Source organism: Macaca mulatta, chromosome 8 (assembly GCF_049350105.2).
Source record: "Macaca mulatta isolate MMU2019108-1 chromosome 8, T2T-MMU8v2.0, whole genome shotgun sequence".
NCBI lineage: Eukaryota > Metazoa > Chordata > Mammalia > Primates > Cercopithecidae > Macaca > Macaca mulatta.
In genome coordinates this window covers 26,050,177-26,071,441 of record NC_133413.1, presented here as the reverse complement: position 1 = coordinate 26,071,441, position 21,265 = coordinate 26,050,177, and the positions used below count along the sequence as shown (strand labels likewise).

At 35.8% G+C, this 21,265-nt stretch overlaps 1 protein-coding gene and 1 long non-coding RNA gene across 18 annotated transcripts in view; one reads left to right on the top strand and one right to left on the bottom strand.

Moving 5' to 3' along the window:
- The window catches only part of LOC144330756 (uncharacterized), a 241,611-nt gene that overhangs the window by 67,961 nt on the left and 152,385 nt on the right, over positions 1 to 21,265 (top strand). The window lies entirely within an intron of this gene.
- Positions 1 to 21,265, bottom strand: part of ADAM28 (ADAM metallopeptidase domain 28) — a 61,421-nt gene that overhangs the window by 28,122 nt on the left and 12,034 nt on the right. For 11 of the 15 annotated variants that reach the window (XR_013397201.1, XR_013397203.1, XR_013397202.1 and 8 more), the window contains 7 exons: positions 17,459 to 17,535; positions 17,192 to 17,270; positions 15,997 to 16,073; positions 13,706 to 13,895; positions 6,575 to 6,646; positions 5,606 to 5,677; positions 2,518 to 2,687 (listed from right to left, as the gene is read on the bottom strand). Coding sequence is in view for 12 of the 15 variants with exons in the window: in XM_077943262.1 (XP_077799388.1) it covers positions 2,518 to 2,687; positions 5,606 to 5,677; positions 6,575 to 6,646; positions 13,706 to 13,895; positions 15,997 to 16,073; positions 17,192 to 17,270; positions 17,459 to 17,535 (737 nt within the window). In the remaining 3 variants the exon portion in view is untranslated. Of the gene's footprint in view, positions 1 to 2,517; positions 2,688 to 5,605; positions 5,678 to 6,574; positions 6,647 to 13,705; positions 13,896 to 15,996; positions 16,074 to 17,191; positions 17,271 to 17,458; positions 17,536 to 18,656; positions 18,784 to 21,265 lie in introns of all 15 variants that reach the window. The other 4 variants (XM_077943267.1, XM_077943266.1, XM_077943268.1 and 1 more) reach the window with 1 other exon arrangement.

Genomic DNA, 21,265 nt, shown 5'->3' with positions numbered 1-21,265 from the left:
GTTACCAGAAAAACTCACTGTGAACCATCACTCAATGTTTTTCTTCAGTTTTTGAATTTGCATAAGGCATTTTTCTGTAGAATGGCTTTTGTGTCACTTAAAATCCAAACACCTAGATAGAATTATGTTGAATATTTTCTATCATTTCTGATTATAACACTTTTCATTGTGATATGTATCCCTTGTGAAGAAAAAAGAAAGGCTATTTTTGGTCCTAATAAGTATTTCTCCATATACATCTTGTTTTGATATTAGCATTAGCACACAGGCTTTGTTTTTATTTATATTTTACTCATATTTTTATATCACATACTTTTGTTTTACATTAGCACTGTTTTAGTACAGTAGGTTTAGGGATTGGGCCCATTTTGAAAGCATTTGTATTAGTGATCATTTATATTATTCAAATAATTTTTATACTAGAGAGGGGTTTGAATCATTTGCACTTACATAGATAATATGTTTTTTTCTTTTTTTAATTTTTTTATTATTATACTTTAAGTTCTAGGGTACATGTGCATAACATGCAGGTTTGTTACATATGTATACTTGTGCCATGTTGGTGTGCTGCACCCATCAACTCGTCAGCACCCTTTAGTAATTTTAATTTGCTTTATTGGTTCCTTTTAATTTTTCTATAAATCTTCAATAATTTCATACTCGTTCCTTTTAGTTTTTTTTTTCCTATCTGTACAAGATCCTGGCCCTTAATTGTCTCTGGAAATCTGCCAAATTTGCATCAGGTTTTTAATTTCCTTAGTAGATGCATTTACATGGGAAATTGAACCTGTATTTTCCATAAAACAATATTAAAAATAGAAAGTATCGATTCTGCTGTGTAAAATAAATGAGAAAACTTCTCAATTTTTCATTCCCTGCAGATTTTATCCATTTAGTCTGATTTCAGATATTTATTTTGAAAATATATGTTACATTATACATACTTAAAAGGTTTATGATACCTGTAATCTCTTTTAAAATTATATCACAAAGTTATTTATACTTCATTCTACATTTTTGTGGTTTCAGTTCTCCCCACTTGCTCATTTGCAAAAACATTTCCTTCATTTTGGAGTTATATATTTTGGTTTATCTTTTAAGTGAACAGAGTATATTTGGACTCTAATTTTTTTAACTACTTATACCTAAGTATAGGTATCTTTTGTTAATTTGTTTGGTAAATGGTAAGACATTAATTGCATAACTGGAAGAACAAATATTTCCTTTCTGTTTTCATTTTTTTCTGATTCTTGACATTGTATCATTGTTTATTTTTACCTATACATTTATCATCTCGTCTATTATTTTTAAGCTTCTACACTATTACTGTACAGTGATGGAGTGTTCAGTAATTTGTCTGGCTCCCTTATTACTTACCAGCTATGAGACCTTGGAAAATCACTAAACCCCTCCACAAAGAATGGGCTCTTGAGTCTAAAACTCACCTTTCCAAATTAAGAAATTGTGTAGGCTACTTCCCAAAGGTGACCCCCCAATGAACCAGCCTTGCAGTATTCTCAGCCTGAGTAGTGCCTTCCCCTTGAATCTGGATTGGCCCTACAACTTACCCTTGATTAAGATAATATACCAGTAATGACACCCTGTGACTTTTGTAGTTAGGTCATAAAAACCTTGATGCATTATCTTGTGCCTTCTTGAAATGCTTAGTCCGAGAAAAACTAGACACCTAGTAAGAAGTCCACCTACTCTAAGATAGCCATATTGAAGGGAAGCTCAAGCTGGGCACATGAAAGGGGATATAGACAGAAACATGACCAACCAGACTCACTGTTCCAGCCAAATGAGCCCACATGCCAATTATGTAAGTGAAGAAGCCTTATTTCAAGCCCAGAAAGTCAAGCTTGTTTGTCATGCAGTAACAGATGACCAGCACAGGAATATTAACTAATTCTGGTGGACATAGTTCACTGATTTCCCATGAAATTCATGGTTTTCTTAGATAATAGACTCTCCAGTAACTTCAAGTCAATCCTTACTGCTTCCTTCTATCTGATTTCAACTAAATATTATCCAGCTACCAGCAGCATTTTCTTGACCGTTTTGAGGCACACCCTCCAGTCTCATATAATTTATAGCCATTAGATTTATTTCCCCTATTGTTGTTAACTGGATATTTCAGCAGGAAATAAATGAAGATGTGGGGTTAGAATATAATACTTATTTTTTCTTCTAATAATATCTTAGAGGTTTCTTCTAACTTGAGCCTAAAGCCAATCAGTTCTTTAATTAAACACTGAATCAAAAACTATCTTTCCATTATATAAACTTGTCTTTTCTTCCTGTATACCCAATAAAAACAAACTTTTTATGAATCATTGCTTTTTTTTTTGAAAAAAGAAAATACTTGGATCCAAAATAAGAGCATATTTGACATATAATCCAAGTAAGTGCTCTATAAATGTCTACTCCCCTATGTGTACACCTCACTTTGCCAAGGTTCAGAAAAGCGTCCACCAAATACCACATAGTGTGCAATGGGGGAAAATCTGTACATACGTGATTAACTGAGCAATATCATGACGCTTTCTTCTTGGGAGAACACTCCCCCTCCATTTAGAAAAATTTTCCAAGGTGAAGCTTGCATTTGGGGTTATGTTTATCTTATCCTCGTCAGTCCAGATTTCCATACCAACTAAGGCCACATGAGTATTGAGTTTTTTATAAAGCTGTCCAAAGAAAATAAATGGCAAAGCAATTACTTATAATGGTGATATCATATTAAACATTTTCAATGTATTTTGTATTTTTAAACATTCATCACAGCAGTATAAAAACCTTATTTCCAAGCACATTGGTGAAACAGAATGTATTGACTATTTTGTAGACACTAAAACTCCCATTCAAAACAAAAGACAGATACCCTAAGATAGTTCAGGTCTGTAAATTTATTTTTTTTGGGGGGTGGGGTGGTGTAGAAAAGGCCCTGTTAAGACAAAATATTCCTGTTTGTGCTCTTAAGAAATACTACAATTTTGTGTCAGTGGCCCATTACTATGGCTTCAATTGCCTATATGTTTTTCAGTGCTCTCAGAGTGAGAATATTTCAGAATTAGCAAAGTTTGCTCAGTGCCGGTTTAGGCATTAAAGTAGTAACACAATATGATCAAATGTACATCGATGCATTTACAATAAGCTAAGTAGTTGCTATAGTTTGAATGTTTGTGTCCCCCAAAATTCATGTGTTGAAATCCTAACCCCCAAGGTGATGGTGTGTTAGGAGGTGGGGCCTTTGGGAGGTGATTAGGTTACGAGAGTGGAGCCCTCATGAATGAGATTAGTGCCCTTAAAAAAGAGATCCCCAGAGAATTGCTTTGTCCCTTCCACCATATAAAGGCACAGTGAGAAGGCAGCTGTCTCCAAGCCAGGAAGACAATCTTCACCAGAAACCAAATCTTGATGGAACTTGATTTGGACTTCCTAGCCCCCAGAACTGTGAGCTATAAATTGCTGTCATTTTTGAGCCACCCATTTTATGTATTTTCAGAATGACCCAATGGTCATCTAATCTTAAACATGAATTTAACCAAATAATCCACAATGCATATGGGATAAACTTTAGAAATAATGAGTTAAGCTTATGAGACAATATGCTTACTCTAAAGATAAAAGCTTAAATTACTACTATAGTTTCTAAAAGTGCACAGTGACATTCTCACCAGCAACTTTCTGCTAAGAAACTTAAATACTTCTTAAAAAAAGGTAGGTTGGAAAACAAGAAAAGCATTAAGGAATGCAGTTACTGAGAGTGAAGTTAAAATCCAGCCATGTTATCATCCTTCACTTGATTATTCCCTCAACTTCCTTAACTTCCTTGTTCCTTTCTTGCTTAATTTTACTCACCTGACAAAACTCCAATCCTGGTTAAAGCAACTTGCCTCTAAACCTCTCCTCCTTCTGCCCTTGAACCAGGGGAAAACACATTGTTCTGATTGCTCTCCTTTTTTTTTTTTTTTTTTTTTTTTTTTTAAGACGGAGTCTTGCTCTGGCTCCTAGGCTGGAGTGCAGTGGTGCAATCTTGGCTCACTGCAAGCTCTGCCTCCCGGGTTCATGCCATTCTCCTGCCTCAACCTCCCGAGTAGCTGGGACTACAGGTACCCACCACCACGCCCGGCTAATTTTTTTTTTTTTTTTTTTTTTTTGGTAGAGACAGGGTTTCACCATGTTAGCCAGGATGATCTCGATCTCTTGACCTCGTGATCCGCCCACCTCAGCCTCCCAAAGCTCTGGGATTACAGGCATGAGCCACTGCACCTGACCCTGATTGCTCTCACTTTAAAGCTGTGACTACCAACCTCAAGTAGTCCTTAACGCTTTCCAGCAAAACTGCTGTATTTCCAAATTCCATTCACACGCAGCTTTCTGCACACTTTTTTTATACTTCTTTTCTTGGTAATTCTAACATTTCCTTTAAATCTGACTTTCACAGTTGTCCTCGCTCCACATGCACTGAGAGTATAAGAGCAATCTGAAGAGAACATCCGCAAGCTCCCACCGTTGGCCTATCCCCTCACCTATTCTTGTCCAAACATCCTGCGCCTCCCCATCTACTATATAAATGAACAACCTCTGAGTCTAAGACCAGTTTCTCCACGTACGTACTAAATCTCTTATTTCTGCCCCCATCAAGATTATTCCAACAATTCTTCTGTCTTTCCTGCATTATCAATGTTTAGCCCTCCACAAATCATTCCCATCAGTGTAAGAAGGAAATTTATTACTTCTTTTATTTCATATATATTGACTTCATATATATTGGTAACATATTTATTTCATATATATTGGTAATCACTTCACTATGCATATGCATATCAAAATAAGTATATTACAGCATTATATTGTACAACAAAAAATTATCTTTAGAGCATTTATAGAATACCACAAAGAGACTCATTAATTTCAAAATAAGTATGCCAACTATATATCCAACAAACAGAAAACTAAGAATTAGTACTTAAAGGTTGTAAAATCATTTTAAAAATATTTTGGAAATTAGATAACTCAATCATGTCTAAAGAACACAGTCAACAGTCGTATGACTCAAATGGGTTTGGAAATCTGACAAATCTATATTCAAACCTCATGGTATCCTTTTCTCACTTCGTGATCTTAGGTGAGTTACTTTGTTTCTGAGAATATGATTCCTTAGCTATACATTAGGCTTTAGTAACATTTAGGATTGTTCTGGGGATTACATGAGATAATTATTTATGAAATATGCTACTGTGACAGTGCTTTGCATTTTTAAAATTATTTTTCGCCTCTGGATCAGCTTTCTGTCGGGATTTGGTCTTCAGCATTTTCTTAGTGGATTTTTGGAAAACACAATGCACCCACGTAAAACCAGTTTTTATGTCTTCTTATACCTGAGAATAGTGTGGCAGGTAAATAAGAAGTGTTGGTTTGTGGTATTAATATTCATGTTCACCCGTGTAGCAAAAGTCGTGGTCATCCTTCGGGAGCCAGTCAGCCACACTGGTCTCAAGTGTCTTGACTTTGCTTCCCTGCTTCAGGTGCGTTCACTGAAAAACCCAAAGACATCTCCCAGCAAACTGTTTAAAACTGCAGGTAATAAAATATGTCTTACCATGTTGACATAATTAGCCATCTCAAACACCCTCTTTCTGATCTCATCTTGATTCTCATTGTACTTTTTAAACTAAAAGAAAAATTAAGAAAAAATATGGGCATTGATAAAAATTAATATACTTGGAAGGTTAAAAAGGTATCTTCTCTTATATTACTTATTATTGATTTCAATTAAAATTAGTTATTAGAGTTAATTAAAAGTTAGAATCAAATTCCTATTCATCTAGCTACATTAAAGCACTTTGGGGATGAATATGATGTTTTCTGAAGTACTAGCTCAGTTTAAAGCTCTAAAGAATTATTCCGAATGTATTTTCACTTAAATTCTATAGTTTTCTAAGCTGTGCAGAATTAGCAAAAGGAATACCTTATTAATTTAAGAGATATGTATATGAACAGTACATGAATTAAGCACAATAAGTAAGGCCAAAGCTTAGGGTCTGAGCTAATAGTTGACTTATATTTTCATACACATGTGCATTTTAAATTTAGAAAACCCAGTATATGAAAATGCAGTCTTACAGTAGAAGATAAACAGTGACTGTCACCAAAGATTTGCCTTTTCAGAGGATTCCATTCACTAAGCTTTCATTGTGACCAAGTAAGCTTTTATATTGACTCCCTAATGAGAATAAATTTTAATTTACAAATGATTTAACAACAAAAGACAAAATAACAGAAGAATATAATTGGAAACCTAGTTAGGTGCTCTTAAGTCAATAAGAAAATAGTATTATAGGTCCCAACAATTTATGCGTATCGTATCAATTGCCTTGATAGCTCTGAAAAGAAGAAATCATATCAACTTAATTACAAATGTCAAATTTCATAGTTTTAGAAAAGTATGTAACCATAGCTCATATGCATGATTCTTTAAGTCTCATCCAGATATTTAATGTCTCACATAATAAATAAATATATATGAATGGGAGTTTTGGAAGACAGCACATTTATCTCATACAATTACCTCACCATTATCCAGGACCAAATAATATTCTATGTATTTCTCATGTTTCTGAACCTTCCCATCATTCAATTTCTGAAATATAAAGAGGAGAATTACTGATACAACATCTTTTTCTGCAAAAGTTCTTATATTATTTGATATCTGTAATTTTATAAGCAGTTGGTTTATATCTGGAGTAAAGGCAGACAATATTAGCATTTTAACACCAATTCAACAGGCAGGATTATCTACCAACAAGGCTCATAAATTTGGAGGTGAAGGGACCCCAGTAATATTCTGGTCTGACTTCTTCATTTTATCAAGGGGTCTAAATTATGTTACTAGTAGGGGAGCTAGAAATAAAACCAAAGTCTTTCTGTTGTTTTGAACAGTAGACTTCTTCAGCATCCTGACACAAAATAGAGGAACTTTGCCTTTGGCATCCTTCTAGTGTTTTTAGTTAGTTTTGTTTTGTTTTGTTTTGTAGCCTTTAATTCATATCCTGGTGAAATACCTGCTCCTTTATCAATGGTGCAATGCAGAGACACCATTGTTTCTAGTCTACTTTTTTCTCTTCTCTCCTTCCCATGTTTCAGACTTAACAATGTTCTGTTCCTCTCTCTATCTCAAAAACAAAAACAAACAAACAAAAAAAGGCTAGGCGTGGTGGCTCACGCCTGTAATCCCAGCACTTTGGGAGGCCGAGGCGGGTGGATCACGAGGTCAGATCAAGACCATCCTGGCTAACACGGTGAAACTTCGTCTCTACTAAAAATACAAAAAATTAGTCGGGTGTGGTGGCGGGCACCTGTAGTCCCAGCTACTTGGGAGGCTAAGGCAGGAGAATGGTGTGAACTGGGGAGACGGAGCTTGCAGTGAGCCAAGATCACACCACTGCACTCCAGCCTGGGCGATAGAGTGAGACTCTATCTCAAAAAAAAAAAAGAAAAAGAAAAAGAAAAGAAAAGTTACATAGTGGATTGTCTCATTGAAAAGCGACCAATAGATTATTCCTACTAAATAATAGCTCACCAAAGTTTATTAGATTGCATTTCTGGAAGTGCACATCTTTTAGTAGGTAACTAAAGTTCAATTACAAAGAACAAATTCCTGAAGATAGACTTTTAGATGTTATCTAATGAGACATGAGACATGAGACATGTACTTACTTCCTGCCCTCCATGGGAACAAAATATTTATTAGCACTTACAATACACTGAGAGTGCTCTGGGAACTGCAAATGCAGTAGTGAAATCAACATGGTCTATCTGCTGATAAAGCTTACAAGAGACAAACATAAACATATCAGATGGTGGCCAGTACTATATGGAGGATTAAAGTGGGCATGTGATACTGAGTTACTAGGTAGTTATTTCAGAATAGGTGAAATTATCTAAAGAGCTGGTCGTCTAGCAAATGTATTAGGAGAATGAGAAGCCAGGCAAGGAAAGATAAATTCGAAGACAATTCCAGCAGAGAAAAAAAAAATTAGTAAATAGACTCTAAGGTGAAAAGTATTGGCATATTTAGAGCATAGGAAAAAAAAATGCTTGTGTTCTGTGTAACATAATGGGGCAGGTCACCGAGAGATGGGGAGTAAAGAGTAGGAAGAGACCAGAGAGGTTGATGGGACGACAATCATACAGGGTTTTGTGACCCGTGGTCAGTTGTGTGACTTTTATACTAAATGCTATGGGAAGACATCAGAGGGCTTTGAACAGAAAAGAGATGTGATGTGATTTACAATAAAAATAGCACTGGATTGATTGTGTGGAGTGTGGATTCTGCTGAACTGGGATGGGCAGGTCAGGCAGAGGCTGTTGTCATGGTTATTATGAGATGGTACCTTGGCATAGTCAGAAAAGGGAGCAAAGTAAAAGATCTGAAATATGTTGGAGGCACTTGCTTGTGGATACCATGTAAGGAGGGATGAAGAAAAAGAGAATCAAGGATAATTTCTAGATCCAAACTTGAACAAATGATGAGTGGTGGTAGTGTTAAGTAAAATGGGGAGAAAAAGAGAGGAGTAGGTTTTGTTTGTGGTTTAGAAATTTGTAGTTCTTTTCGGGACATATTTTAGGTTTGTGATATCAGATGTTTGAGTAGATATATTAAAAAGATAATTATAACAGTCTGGCCTTTAGGAGAGGAGCACAGGCTAGAGATACACATCTGATGGCCATTGGTGCACAGTTCCTATTTAAATAAGGCACAGGACAGGGTGAGATTACCTAGGAAGAATGTGTAGATAAAGAAAAAGATCCAGGATTGAGTTATGTGAGGTTCTCTAATATTTACCAGTCAATCAGAGCAAGGGTGACAGAAAGGAAATGAGAAGGAATAGCACTCCTGAGGTAGAGGAAAGTCAAAACGATAAAATGTCTCGAAAGCAAGGCTCTTTCCACATAGTTACCCAAGGAATGGAGACAGACGGATAAGAGGCCTGTACAAGCAAACCCAGGAGTCGATATTCATATAGCTAGGAGTTTCACCAAGTTCTGGCCAATCAAAGGTGGCCAACTCTTCAAACCATGTTCAAATAAGGCAAACACCAAGTTGTAACCAATGCAGCTGTTTCTGTACCTTAATACATTTTCTGTACGTCATTTTTCTGTCCATAAATCCTCTCCAACCATCGAGTAGCACAGAGTTGCTCTGAACCTCTTCTGGTTCTGAGGGCTGCTGGATTCTCAAACCATTCTTTGTTCAATTAAACTCTGTTAATTGTCTATAGTTTGTCCTTAACAGTCCTCATATTGTATGTTAGATCTTTCAACTGCTTCACCCAGCACATTGGCTACTTGGTATCCTTAGACCTGTATCTCCCCATTTCCTGTCCCTACCTAGACCCTGGTAACCACTGTTTTATTCTCTACCTCTATATCTTTGACACTCATTCCCCCACTTTTTTTAGATTCCTTTTCATTTTGTTTCTTTTATTTGCTGTGCAGAAGCTTTTTCGTTTGATATAGTCTCTTTTTTTTTTTACATTTTTACTTTTATAACCTTAGCTTTTAGGTATGATATCTAAGAAGTCATTGTTAAGGTTAATGTCAAACAGCTTTTCCTCTTTATTTTCTTCTAGGAGTCTTATGGTTTAAGATATTACATTTAGGTTTCTTACTCATTTTGATTTGATTTTTAGTTATGGTATAAGAAAAGGATTCGATTTCATAATTTTGCATGTGGATATCTAGTTTTCCCAGCACTATTTATTAAAGAGACTATCCTTTCCCCAGTGTGTCTTTTTGGTGCCCTTGTTGAAAATTAATTGACCGTATATGTTTGGATTTATTTCTGAGCTTGCGATTCTGATCCACTGGTGTAGGTGTCTGCTTTTATGCCATTATACTGTTTCAATTACTATATCTTTGTAATATAACTTTAAATCAGGTAGTATGATGTCTTTTTTTCCTCAGAATTCCTTTGACTATTTGGAATATTTTGTGGTTCCATACAAATTTTATGATTTTTTCTTATTTCTGTAAATACTGTAATTGGGGTTTTTATAAGGATTGCATTGAATCTACATATTGCTTTAGGTAGTATGAATATTTTAACAATATTCTTCTAATTCATGAGCATGGAATATTCATTTATTTGCATTTTCTTCTATTTCCTTCATCAATGTTTCATAGCCTTCGGTGTACAGGTCTTTCACCTCCTTAGTAAAATTTATTCCCAAGTATTACTTATGTTATAAATGGAATGGTGTTCTTGATTTCATTTTTGACTAGGTTGTTTTGTGGATAGAAATGTCACAGATTGTGTATGTTGATTTTATATCCTGCAACTTTATTGAATTTATTTATTGGTGTTAATGGGCTTTCGGTGGAATCATTAGGGTTTTCTATAGGTAGAATCATTTCATCTGCAAATAGAGGTAATTTTAGTTCTTCCTTTCCAAGTTGAACGTTTGTTTCCTTTGCTTTTCTAAATGCTCTTGATAGTACTTCTGGTACATGTTTAACAGAAGTGGTAAAAGTAGGCATCCTTGCCTGGTACCAGAAGAATGGCTTTCTATTTCTCCTTTCTGATTGCTTATGATGTTATCAGTGGCTTTTCATAAATGGCTTTTAATTTAAAAAATAGAAAGAAGAGTGGGCAGGTAAACCTTATTGCTTGGGCTGAAACATATTTTAGAGTTTCACATCATTCCAGCTTCAAATAAAATAATGCAAAAGTGTTCTTAAATATTCATTATGGTTTAATCATCAACAACTGCATTGTACACTATCGACATTTGTGTGGTTGCTGAAAGCCTATGATTATGTGCACTTAACCACACCTTTCTTATCAAAACTCGAATTCCAAGTAAGCGAAGGACAAAAGTTACATATTCAACGAATTTCAGAAGAAGACCCACATATTTGAGTGAGCACTTACTTCCATGAAGAAAGAAGAATATAAGAATGACAAAATCTCTGAAATGTAACTGGCATGTAAAAAAGTTTTCTGATTATAAACTATCAACGTTGATTTAGTTTTGGGAAACTAGCTGCTATAGAATGTTTACAAATATCCTAAATCAAGAGAATTGGTAACATTGTGTGTTAATAAAATAAGGCATATTTGACTGTTAAAATATATAAACAAATAAATAAATAAATGGCCTTTATGATGTTGAGGAACTTTTCTTCTATGTCTAAACTCTCAGATCAAGAACCATTAACTCCACACCATTATTTAACTGCCTAAACTTTTAATCAAGACAGCATGTTGAACTTCGTTTAATGCCTTTTCACCAATTGATATGATCATGTATTTTTTGTCTTTCAGTCTGTTGATATGATTGATATATTACATTGATCAAGTTGTGTATGTTGTCAGTATGCCAAGAATAAATCCAATTTGATTATGATGTATAATCTTTTGGATGTGTTGTTGAATTTGATTTGCTAATATTTCATTGAAAATTTTTACCTCAATGTTTGTCAGAATTATTGGCCTGTAGTTTTCCTTTCTTTGGTGTCTATGTCTTGGCTTGGTATAAAGGTAATGCTAGGCTTGTAAAAAATATTAAGTACACCTTCCATCTCTATTTTTTTGAAAATTTTAAAAATTATTGGTAATAATTCTTCTTTGAATGTCTGATACTTTTCAGCTCTAGAGTCATCTAGTCCTAGGTTTTCCTTGTTGAAAGGTTTTTAATTACTATGTCAATCTCTTTGTTATTGATCTGTTATTGATCTCTTTGTTATTGATTTGTTATTGATCTGCCTGAACAGATCAATAACAGTTTGAAACAGACTTCTTTCTGATTCAACCCTTATAGGTTGTATTTTTCTAGGAATTCATCTATTTTCTCTAGGCTATCAAATTTATTGACAAATAATTTTTCATATTGTCCTTTAAGATCTTTTTATTTCTGAGACATCTTTTGTAAAATCTCCACTTTCATTTCTGATTTTATATATTTGAGTTTTCTCTCTCTTTCTCTTAGTCTACCTAAGAATTTGTCTATTTTGTTACCATTTGCATGGAATATGTTCTTCTTTCTTTTTCTTTCAGCCAGTGTATGTCTTTAAAGCTTAAAAGTGTCTCTTGGAGGCAGCATATAGTTAGATCTTTTTTCAGCCATTCAGGAACTCTTTATCTTTTGATTGGAAAAATTAATCCATTTATATTCCTAGTAATTATTTATAGGAAAGGATCTACTACTGCCATTTTTGTTTTTATAGGTTTTTTTTTTTTTATTTCTTCCTCCCTTGTTTATCTTTGTGATTTGGTCATTTTTATGTAGTGCTGCATTTTTATTCTTTTCTATTTATCATTTGTATCTGCTGTAGTTTTTTTTTTTTTTTTTTTTTTTTTGTATTTACCATGAGGTTTACATAAAACATCTTATAGTTGTAATGGAGTATCTTATACCAATAACAACTTCAGTCATGTATACAAACTCTAGACTTTTATCTTCCCCCTGACAATTTATACTTTTAATGTCATAATATACATATATTATATATTTCTTAACAAATTATTATGGGTATCATTATTTTTGACTCACTTGGTTTTTAAGTTTCATACTAGAGATATGTGTGATCTACAGAGCACTTAAAAGTATTGGCGTATTCTGGGTTTGACTACATATTTACCTTTACCACTGAACTTGCTGGTAGAATTTAAACCTACAGAAAATTAAACTGACTAGAAATTTTATTTAGACCACTTATGCCCTGTGCTCACAGACTCTGAGAACATTTAAAAGAAATGATTGGATTTGAAATAAATATTGGAAATAAAAGTAGTATCAACAAGGAAATAAAACTAATGTCAACAAAGATATTTTGATATGTACTCTACAGACTAAAACACAACACTATATTCATTTTTCTCCTATGACTAGAAGCAGAATTCCACACATAAAATGATATTCTAAGTTCCTATAGCCAAATTCTATGTCTATCTTGCTTATTTCTATCCCTCCAGCACCTGTGACAGCACTTTAAGAGAGATTTGTTGAATGAATTTATGATGACAGGAGGATGTTTTATTTCAAAATAATAATAATCACTTCATAGCTTTTTGGCTAAAATAAATAGCAAATTAATAATAATACTTTATGTCTTTGTGGTGTATTATAGGCTACAGGGAATACTGTGACAGGTTCCTGCTTCTAGAGGGCAGTTACATTTTACACTTAGTTTTAACCTTTGTACATTGCTGAAAATAGTAGTTGATTCCAGCCAAGTGCGGTGGCTCACGCCTGTAATCCCAGCACTCTGGGAGGCTGAGACAGGTGGATCACCTGAGGTCGGGAATTTGAGACCAGCCTGACCAACATGGTGAAACCCCATCTCTACTAAAAATTAGCCAGGCATGGTGGCACATGCCTGTAATCCCAGCTACTCAGGAGGCTGAGGCAGGAGAATCACTCGAACCCAGGAGGTGGAGGTTGCAGTGAGTTGAGATCACACCATTGCACTCCAGCCTGAGCTACAAGAGTGAAACTCCATCTCAAAAAAAAGAAAATAGTTGATTCCTAACTATTTGTTAAATGAATCATTAATGTCTAGCAATATTTAAGGATTAGTGTCTCTATAACTTACTAATTTCGAAAATGACGATAGTTTCAGTAAATTGCACTGCTAATTCTGGAAACCAAGGCAGAATACATGAAAGCATTTCAAATAAAAATGAAGTTACACATACTACTAGTCTGGTGGCAGGTCGGGCAATGTTCTGCAAATCATGGGCCCACAACACACCATCCGTCCCACAGGTGCTGTCATAATTCTTTTCTTCGGGGTCATACTTGAAGAGTGCATGCTCCTGTCCATCCCGATGTATGGGGCTTAAAGGTTCAATAAAGTATCTTTGATTCCCCTGACTGAAGTAGCCCCTGAAAAAAACAGAGTTCTGGTTTCTTAACGAAGTATTACTGCATTAGGTTCATACAGATTTATAAGATCCAAAAGAGGACCTTTAAAATTCCTAGTCAACGTCAAAAACAATTTCAGCTCATGGCAATAAAATACAGAAAAACTTACAGCTGAAGATACCTTGGAGATTATCTAAACTTATTTTCTACAAGGAAGTAAGACATATTAGGGAGAAGTGACTGCTGCAATATCGTGCAACCAACCATTATCAGTTCTGGCACTAGAATGAATATTTCCTGACACTTGATCCAGCATCCTTCCAATTTTAACGCTATACTTGTTTTAAAGGTACCCTTAAAATGAAAGAGACTTTAGAGTTTTATAGATAACTGTTAAAATACTGGCTTTATAACTCATTCACTGTGACACATTGGGAAAATTTTTTAAACTCACAAGCCTCAGTTTCTCACTTTTATTTGTCCTGACACCTTCCTAATATTGTGATAGTAAAGATTGAATGTGAGAACATGTAAAGCACATGACAAATAAATATTATCAACTTCCTAATTTTCTCTGCTAAAACCTTGAACTAGGATTCATTCAACCAATATTCACTGAGTACCCATTATTCATTAGGCATTGGACCTAAGGGTAGAGAGCAAAAATAAAGATATGGTCTCTTTTCTTATGGAGCTTATGTTCAAATGAGGAAGATGGATATGTATCAAATAATTACAGAATATATATAACTATATAGTAAGTACTTATATATAATTATAATAGATAATTGATGTGAAGAAAAAGTACAAGAGAATATAATAGACTGAATTAAGTGTACATAAAACTAGATAATGGCAAGACCTCAAGTGGTCCGCCCACCTCAGCCTCCCAAAGTGCTGGAATTACAGGTGTGAGCCACCACCCCCAGACTCCCTCCCCACTTTAAGCTCCCTCTCTCTCTAGATTGTCTTATCTGTGGTTATGACATATGTTTCTGTCTGTTAATGATATGCTATGCATCTCATGTCCATGAGATGCATGAATTGAGAAGATGATATGAGAAGATGAATTATTGCAATGGTCTGCATAAGGAATCATGGTAGATGGACTAGGATATTGCAGTAGAGACAGAATGAACAATTTCAGAAAGCGTTCAGAGGATAAAATCAACAAGACTTGGTAAGGGATTGAAACTGCAGGGCTGAGGGGCAAGCAAACCTCAAGGAATTTAGGTTTCTGAACTGGGCAAGTGATTATTTGATTATACCACTGATTAAGACAGAGACATGGAAACTGTACCAGACTCAAGAGACAATCATTAGTTTGGTTTAAGGCACACTGAAATTGAGATTTCTTTAAGATATCCAACTGAAAATATGAAAAAGAAAATTAGATAATCAAGTCTGGACATCAGAAGAGCCACCTTACTATAGACAGATGCATAGCATATCATTAACAGATAGAAACATATGTCATAACACAGATAAGACGGTCTAGAGAGAGAGCTTAAAGTGGGGAGGGAGTCTGGGGGTGGTGACTCACACCTGTAATTCCAGCACTTTGGGAGGCTGAGGCAGGCGGACCACTTGAGGTCAGGAGTTCAAGACTAACCTGGCCAATATGGTGAAATTCTGTCTCTACTAAAAATACAAAACTAGCCAGGTGTGGTGGCTGGCATCTGTAATCCCAGCTATTCGAGAGCCCGAGGCAGAAGAATTGCTTGAACCCCGGAGGCTGAGATTGCAGTGAGCTGAAATCGCACCACTATACTCCAGCCTGGTGACAGAGCAAGACTCCATCTAAGTTAATAAGTAAAATAAAGTGAGGAGCGAGAAGAGAGAGCAGCTCCCATTCCCGAAAGATTCTGACTCCAAAACTGGGACTCAAAATCCTGTATTTTAAAAATAAGCTAACAAAAATATCTTTGAAAGCAATTCAGATATGTAATTTACAAACCACTATCAAGAGAAGCAGTGTTGCTTCAAATTTCAACATTTATGGCCCTTATGATTCATATGCAACTACATAAAAATTAATGATATTTGGGACTTATCTGGTTGGTTAGATATATACATAAATACCACAATCACAGGTGCATGCAAAACATTCCTGAAGTCTTACCTTAGACCCCTACACGTGCTGATGCTAGCGTCAGAATCCTTTTCATTAATGATATGTCCTTGATAGTAACAATCATCCTAAAGGAAAAGGGGTTTTGTAAAGAGAAGTACATGTGAATGTTAGTGCCACTGCTAAAGCCACATTTGAAATCTTGAAACAGGATTTTAAATACTTTAAATACTTTCAAACCATATTCTGCTGAACAACAGTACACTTAGAGACTTTTAAAAAATAATTAAAAGCTTTCATATAAATTGAAATTGCTAATGTCAGTCAACGATCCCAAAATGTTTACAAGGTATTAACTGTCAGTGTTGACTAAGTAGGATGAATGTCAATAATATTTAGATGGAATAAACTTGGATATGTAAGTTTAAAACCTGAGCTCCTAAAACACTGGGCACTCATTTTTCCTTTTGGCTGATTTCTCATTAACTTTTTTCTAGCAAAGATCTACAAGCCTTTTTCCAAAGGACGGGTTATTCAGATTGGGTTTTTGTTTTTTCTTTCTTGATTTATCTGAAGTGTTCCATCAGATTAGTTGGATCAGCATATTTCTTGCCTGCATTTGGAGCAAAATGCCCTTCTTAACATTTTTTCGTGTGGGTGTTCCATGAAGGACCTTTCCAGTTTGGGACAGATGAGGTGTTGGCCCATGTTAACTCTGGTATTATTGCTACAGAGAACAATGCTTGAAGGGCTTCCCATGGAAAATGGAGCTTAGAAAAAGAGGTAATGGTGCATGACGCCTCACATGGCTACACACTGTCATCTGCTCACTCTAAGAAAAGATGGGCTATGAATAGGAGTCAAGAGAAACTGTTAAAGAAAAACAATTCTGCAATTGCCATTGAGGAAACAGTCTTGGTTGAAGAGACCACAAATCCAGAGAAATGATAGAAATTGATTGAGAGCATCAGAGGTATGTAACTCTTCATGCTCATTCTACCCACCCTCCTATAGGAGTCCTTAAAGGCTGGAAAAACTTACCAGAGTTGCCAAGAAATTGTTTTGCTCTTGTTAAAATATATTTTTAAAAAAAGAAAAGTGGAAGATCAATTGGGTAAGGGCTACTGCTGAAAAAAGCACTAATGTTACAGATGCAGTTTCACTTCTATTATTTGCCTAGCAAGGACACTACCTTTAGGGCTCTGGGTAAAACCCCTATTAAAGCACTGAAGAGACTCTGTTATACCATAATTTGTGGGCTTGTGGTGATCTCCTTTCCAGTGGAATTATAATATGTTTCTGTGTAGCCTGGTGCAAGGAGGTTCCTAGAGAAAGACAAAAATGTTGTGGTTACTTGTGCTGATTGCTAAGTCCAGTGAACTTCTTAAGTCATTCGAGAGCAAAAGCTGATTAGTCCAGGTTTGTGCCAGCCATAAGCAGCAACAGACTCGGCACACTCTCCATATGCTGCCTTTCTCTTGCTGAGGATAATATCACAGATAAACGTACTTACTTGTTTTTTTTCAAATAAAGCACCGCAATTTTTCCATTAACTGTCATTTTATACTTTAATTCCGTTTCAAATTGTTCCTGCAAAAATATACAAACATTTACTTGTAATTAAAAACATACACAAATATTCACTTGAATATTATACTTCTATCTGTGTAGTCATTAGCAAGCAATATCTGCTTTTTAGCAGTGTAATACCAAATGCTTGCCTATTCCCCTTTTAACAGATCAAACAACTCTGGCAACTAAATAAACAAATTTTCTGAGAGCCTTTTATCCATCCATCCTTCCATCCATCCATCCTTGCATTTTACAAATATCGTTTGAGCGAGTGCTGTTTCTTTGTAAGATACTGCTTGGTTTTGAAAATTCGACTCTAAGCAAGAAAAATTGCTACCTACTGTCAGAGAGCTTATAATCTTGTGAAAAGACAGACACTGACGTGAGTTATGTGCATGATGATGGATGTATATAGTAGGATGTCTAACATCTTAAGGCCAGGAAAGGCTTTTCTGAGGAAGTAATGTTTAAGATGACACATAAATTACCCAGGTGAAGTGAGAAAGTGAAGTTATCTGATTAGAAAGAATAGTGTACACAGACGCCTAAAAACTTCTATCACATCTCATGATTTTTGGTCTTGAGGTCTTCTCAAGACTAAGTGGAACATAAACTGTGAGAAACATAACAGGAATATATACTGTAATGTGAGGAAGAACCATCAAGAAGAAACCACAGTCCCAGGTATTTAGGAGGAAGAAATATTACCTCAAGTCAACCACGTAGAAGGAGAATTATTTTAAACTTGGATATTGGTATATAAGGAGAGCTGTTGAGGACTACACAGAATTCTTTTAAAGAAGATGTTTTGGGGTACTAAGTTCTGACTTACGTCTATAAAACAGGGTTATTAGCTGTGGTTGCACTCAATATCTAAAAAGTTATTAGGAAGTGCCTCGTTACTGTCATTAAAGATATCTAAATATGGTAGACAAAAGGTGGTTGAGAAACATATATTATAGACTGAGTTCTGTTTCTTCTGCTGTGTTGCACCTAACGTCAAGCCTTCCTTCTCTCCCTCCCCTTCTGGCCAGTATGGTATCTGAGCTCATAGAGGGACAATGCATGTTAGAGTCATCAGATCATGAGTACTGTTCTGGGATTTAGCCCTCTCCAAAGTCAATTGTTACAGTCCATACTTTCCTTAAATCCTCAGTTGTTGAGGTCTGTTCTGCTGTCAATAATCCCAGGCTATAAATATCCCCCAATGTGGGCCTAGATAAGTAGAGGTTGATGGACTCAGCTTATTTTCATGGACGACGGGAACTGGAAAGAGACAGGGCATTGAAAATAAAAGTTATGCAGAGTAGTCATAACCTCTTATTGTTCAGGTTTAAGAAAGGCTAGCTAGAATGAAGCTAGGAGAACGATACCAAATATGGTCTTCTACCAGAAATGGCCTTCCAGATATCTGCTTCCTGTTCAGCAATGGATTTTTAGTAGATTTAGTTACTAAAACTTTAGCTGAAGGTTGTTTTAGAAAAGAATAAATGCTTTTGGAGTGGAGTTTTGGTCAACACTGGCATAAAGATTATGGATGGAAGGAAAGATCAAGGAAGAAAGCCAGAGCCTCTATGAAAGAGAGTACACTGGGTAATATAATAATAATATTTTGAAAGCGAGTTCCCTTGTGGAGAGCAAGGTTTGAGGATAAGAAGTGTTGTTCTAGTTGTGTACTCTGTGGGTTCGGAAGTATGCATCAAGAGAAGTAAGGTGCACCTTGATTTGGAGAGTACTCACTAGAAGGAAATGATTTCGGTTTTACTGAGGAAGACTAGCTAGCCACAGAAACATATAGATCCAAATTTTCTCTAAAAATAATGTCATGGGTCCTACTTAGAGGGTGGATTGTGAAAGCCACAGTTCTGGATGGTCCTGGGATGGGGCAAATCTGTAAGTTCAAGGACATGTCAATGGGCACACAGGAAATATCAAGAGAAGCCCTAGAAGACAGAGAGATTCTTAATTCTAGTAATATAACAGTTATTCAAAACTCTCAGTGAATCCATGAGCTCTAAAAACCCTGCTAAATCAGCTAATGGGCCTGAAAGAGTTCTCAATCTGAGGGAAGAATTGTGCTGTAAGATATTTTCTTTTATGACATGGGCCAATACCAAGATGGTTTGGGCCTCCAAGAACATGTACAATCTGGATGCTGAATTCTATGAAGAATAGTTACTGTCTTTAGAATGTAAGTTCCCAGCATCAGGGACTTTCACAGAGTATATGTTAAATATGTCTCTAGGGAGGTTTATGGGTAATATGCTCCAGTCATAAACATTTATTCATTTGTCCATTAGTTTACTTATTCATTGGTCATTTAACACATACTTATTTAGTCCTTATATCATTCATATAAATACAATCGTGAATATAATTATGAATAAAATATTCAAAGTTCTACCTTGTTCTTTACCCCCAGCCCCCAAAACTTTTTACAAAGGATTATTTCAGTCTAGCTGAAATATTAAGAGATGTGGCATGTGTGATCAAGTCAGAAAGATGGTGTCACACCCCTGGCATAGCTGACAGGTGAAGCCAGTGCCTCAGTTCTCTGGTTGTATAATAAAACAACACAGGGCACAGTTGTATAATGATAACTACAAAAGTCCTCCATCTGTTCATTGTCTTGAGAAGTGAAGCACTTAATCTAGGGTGAGGCCTATGAAGCTTTTATGGGATGGGATACAGAGATCCCCTTGATCATAAGGGTGGTCAACTGCACTATGAATTGTGGATTGTTACAAGTAGTATTTGCTAATCAAGTCTTTGCACAGGGAAGACCAATAGTCTCAACACAGAAACTGCAAAGATAACTCCCAAGAACTTGGCTTATACCTGGAAGACAGCGTTCTTATTAGTCGTAAGGTGTGCCTGAGAGACTATAGAAGAGTCTATGCCAATGGAAATCATATATTTGTTGTGTGGCAAACAAAGATGTCACTAACTTCTTTAGTCTATGTTTGTAAAACAAGTATCATATGGCAGAACCCAATAACCCCAACAGGGCAGGATTGAGATATGAGGCATGCAGCAGCATTAGAAGCCTTAGGTCATGGATAGGACAGAATCTGGAATCATGGAGAGATTGCTAGGGTTTAGTTCTGGATGTTCACAGGGTGATATCAAAAGCCACAGGATAGGATTGCCAGGTAAAATACAGGATGCCAGTTAAATGTGAATGTCAGATAAACAGAATATTTTTGTTAATACATATAATACTTTATAAATACATGTGCCCCCTATGACCACTGTGACATACTAATGAAATATTTGTTGTTTACTTGAAATTTAAATTTAACTGGGCATCCTATATTTCTGTTTGCTAAATGTGACAATCCTGCACATGGAGGAGTTTAGAAGATAGGAGAAAGAATGGAAAGTAGAAATCAGTGACTAAGAAAAAGAGATGCAAATGCACTAGCTGGGAAAATTAGATTCATTCTGTTGGAATGCTTCTTTACAATTATATCAGAAATGTTGTGTGGGATATATATACACACACACACACACACACACACACACACGGTGGGGGGCGGGGGGCGGAGGAGGAGAGGGAGAAGGAGAGAGAGAGACTCACTCTCTCACCCAGGCTGGAGTGCAGTGGCATGATCTCAGCTCACTGCAACCTCTGCCTCCCAGGGTTCAAGTAATTCTCCTGCCTCAGCCTCCTGAGAAGCTGGGATTACAGGTGCGCACCACCACACCCAGCTAATTTTTTTGTGTGTATTTTCAGTAGAGTCAGGGT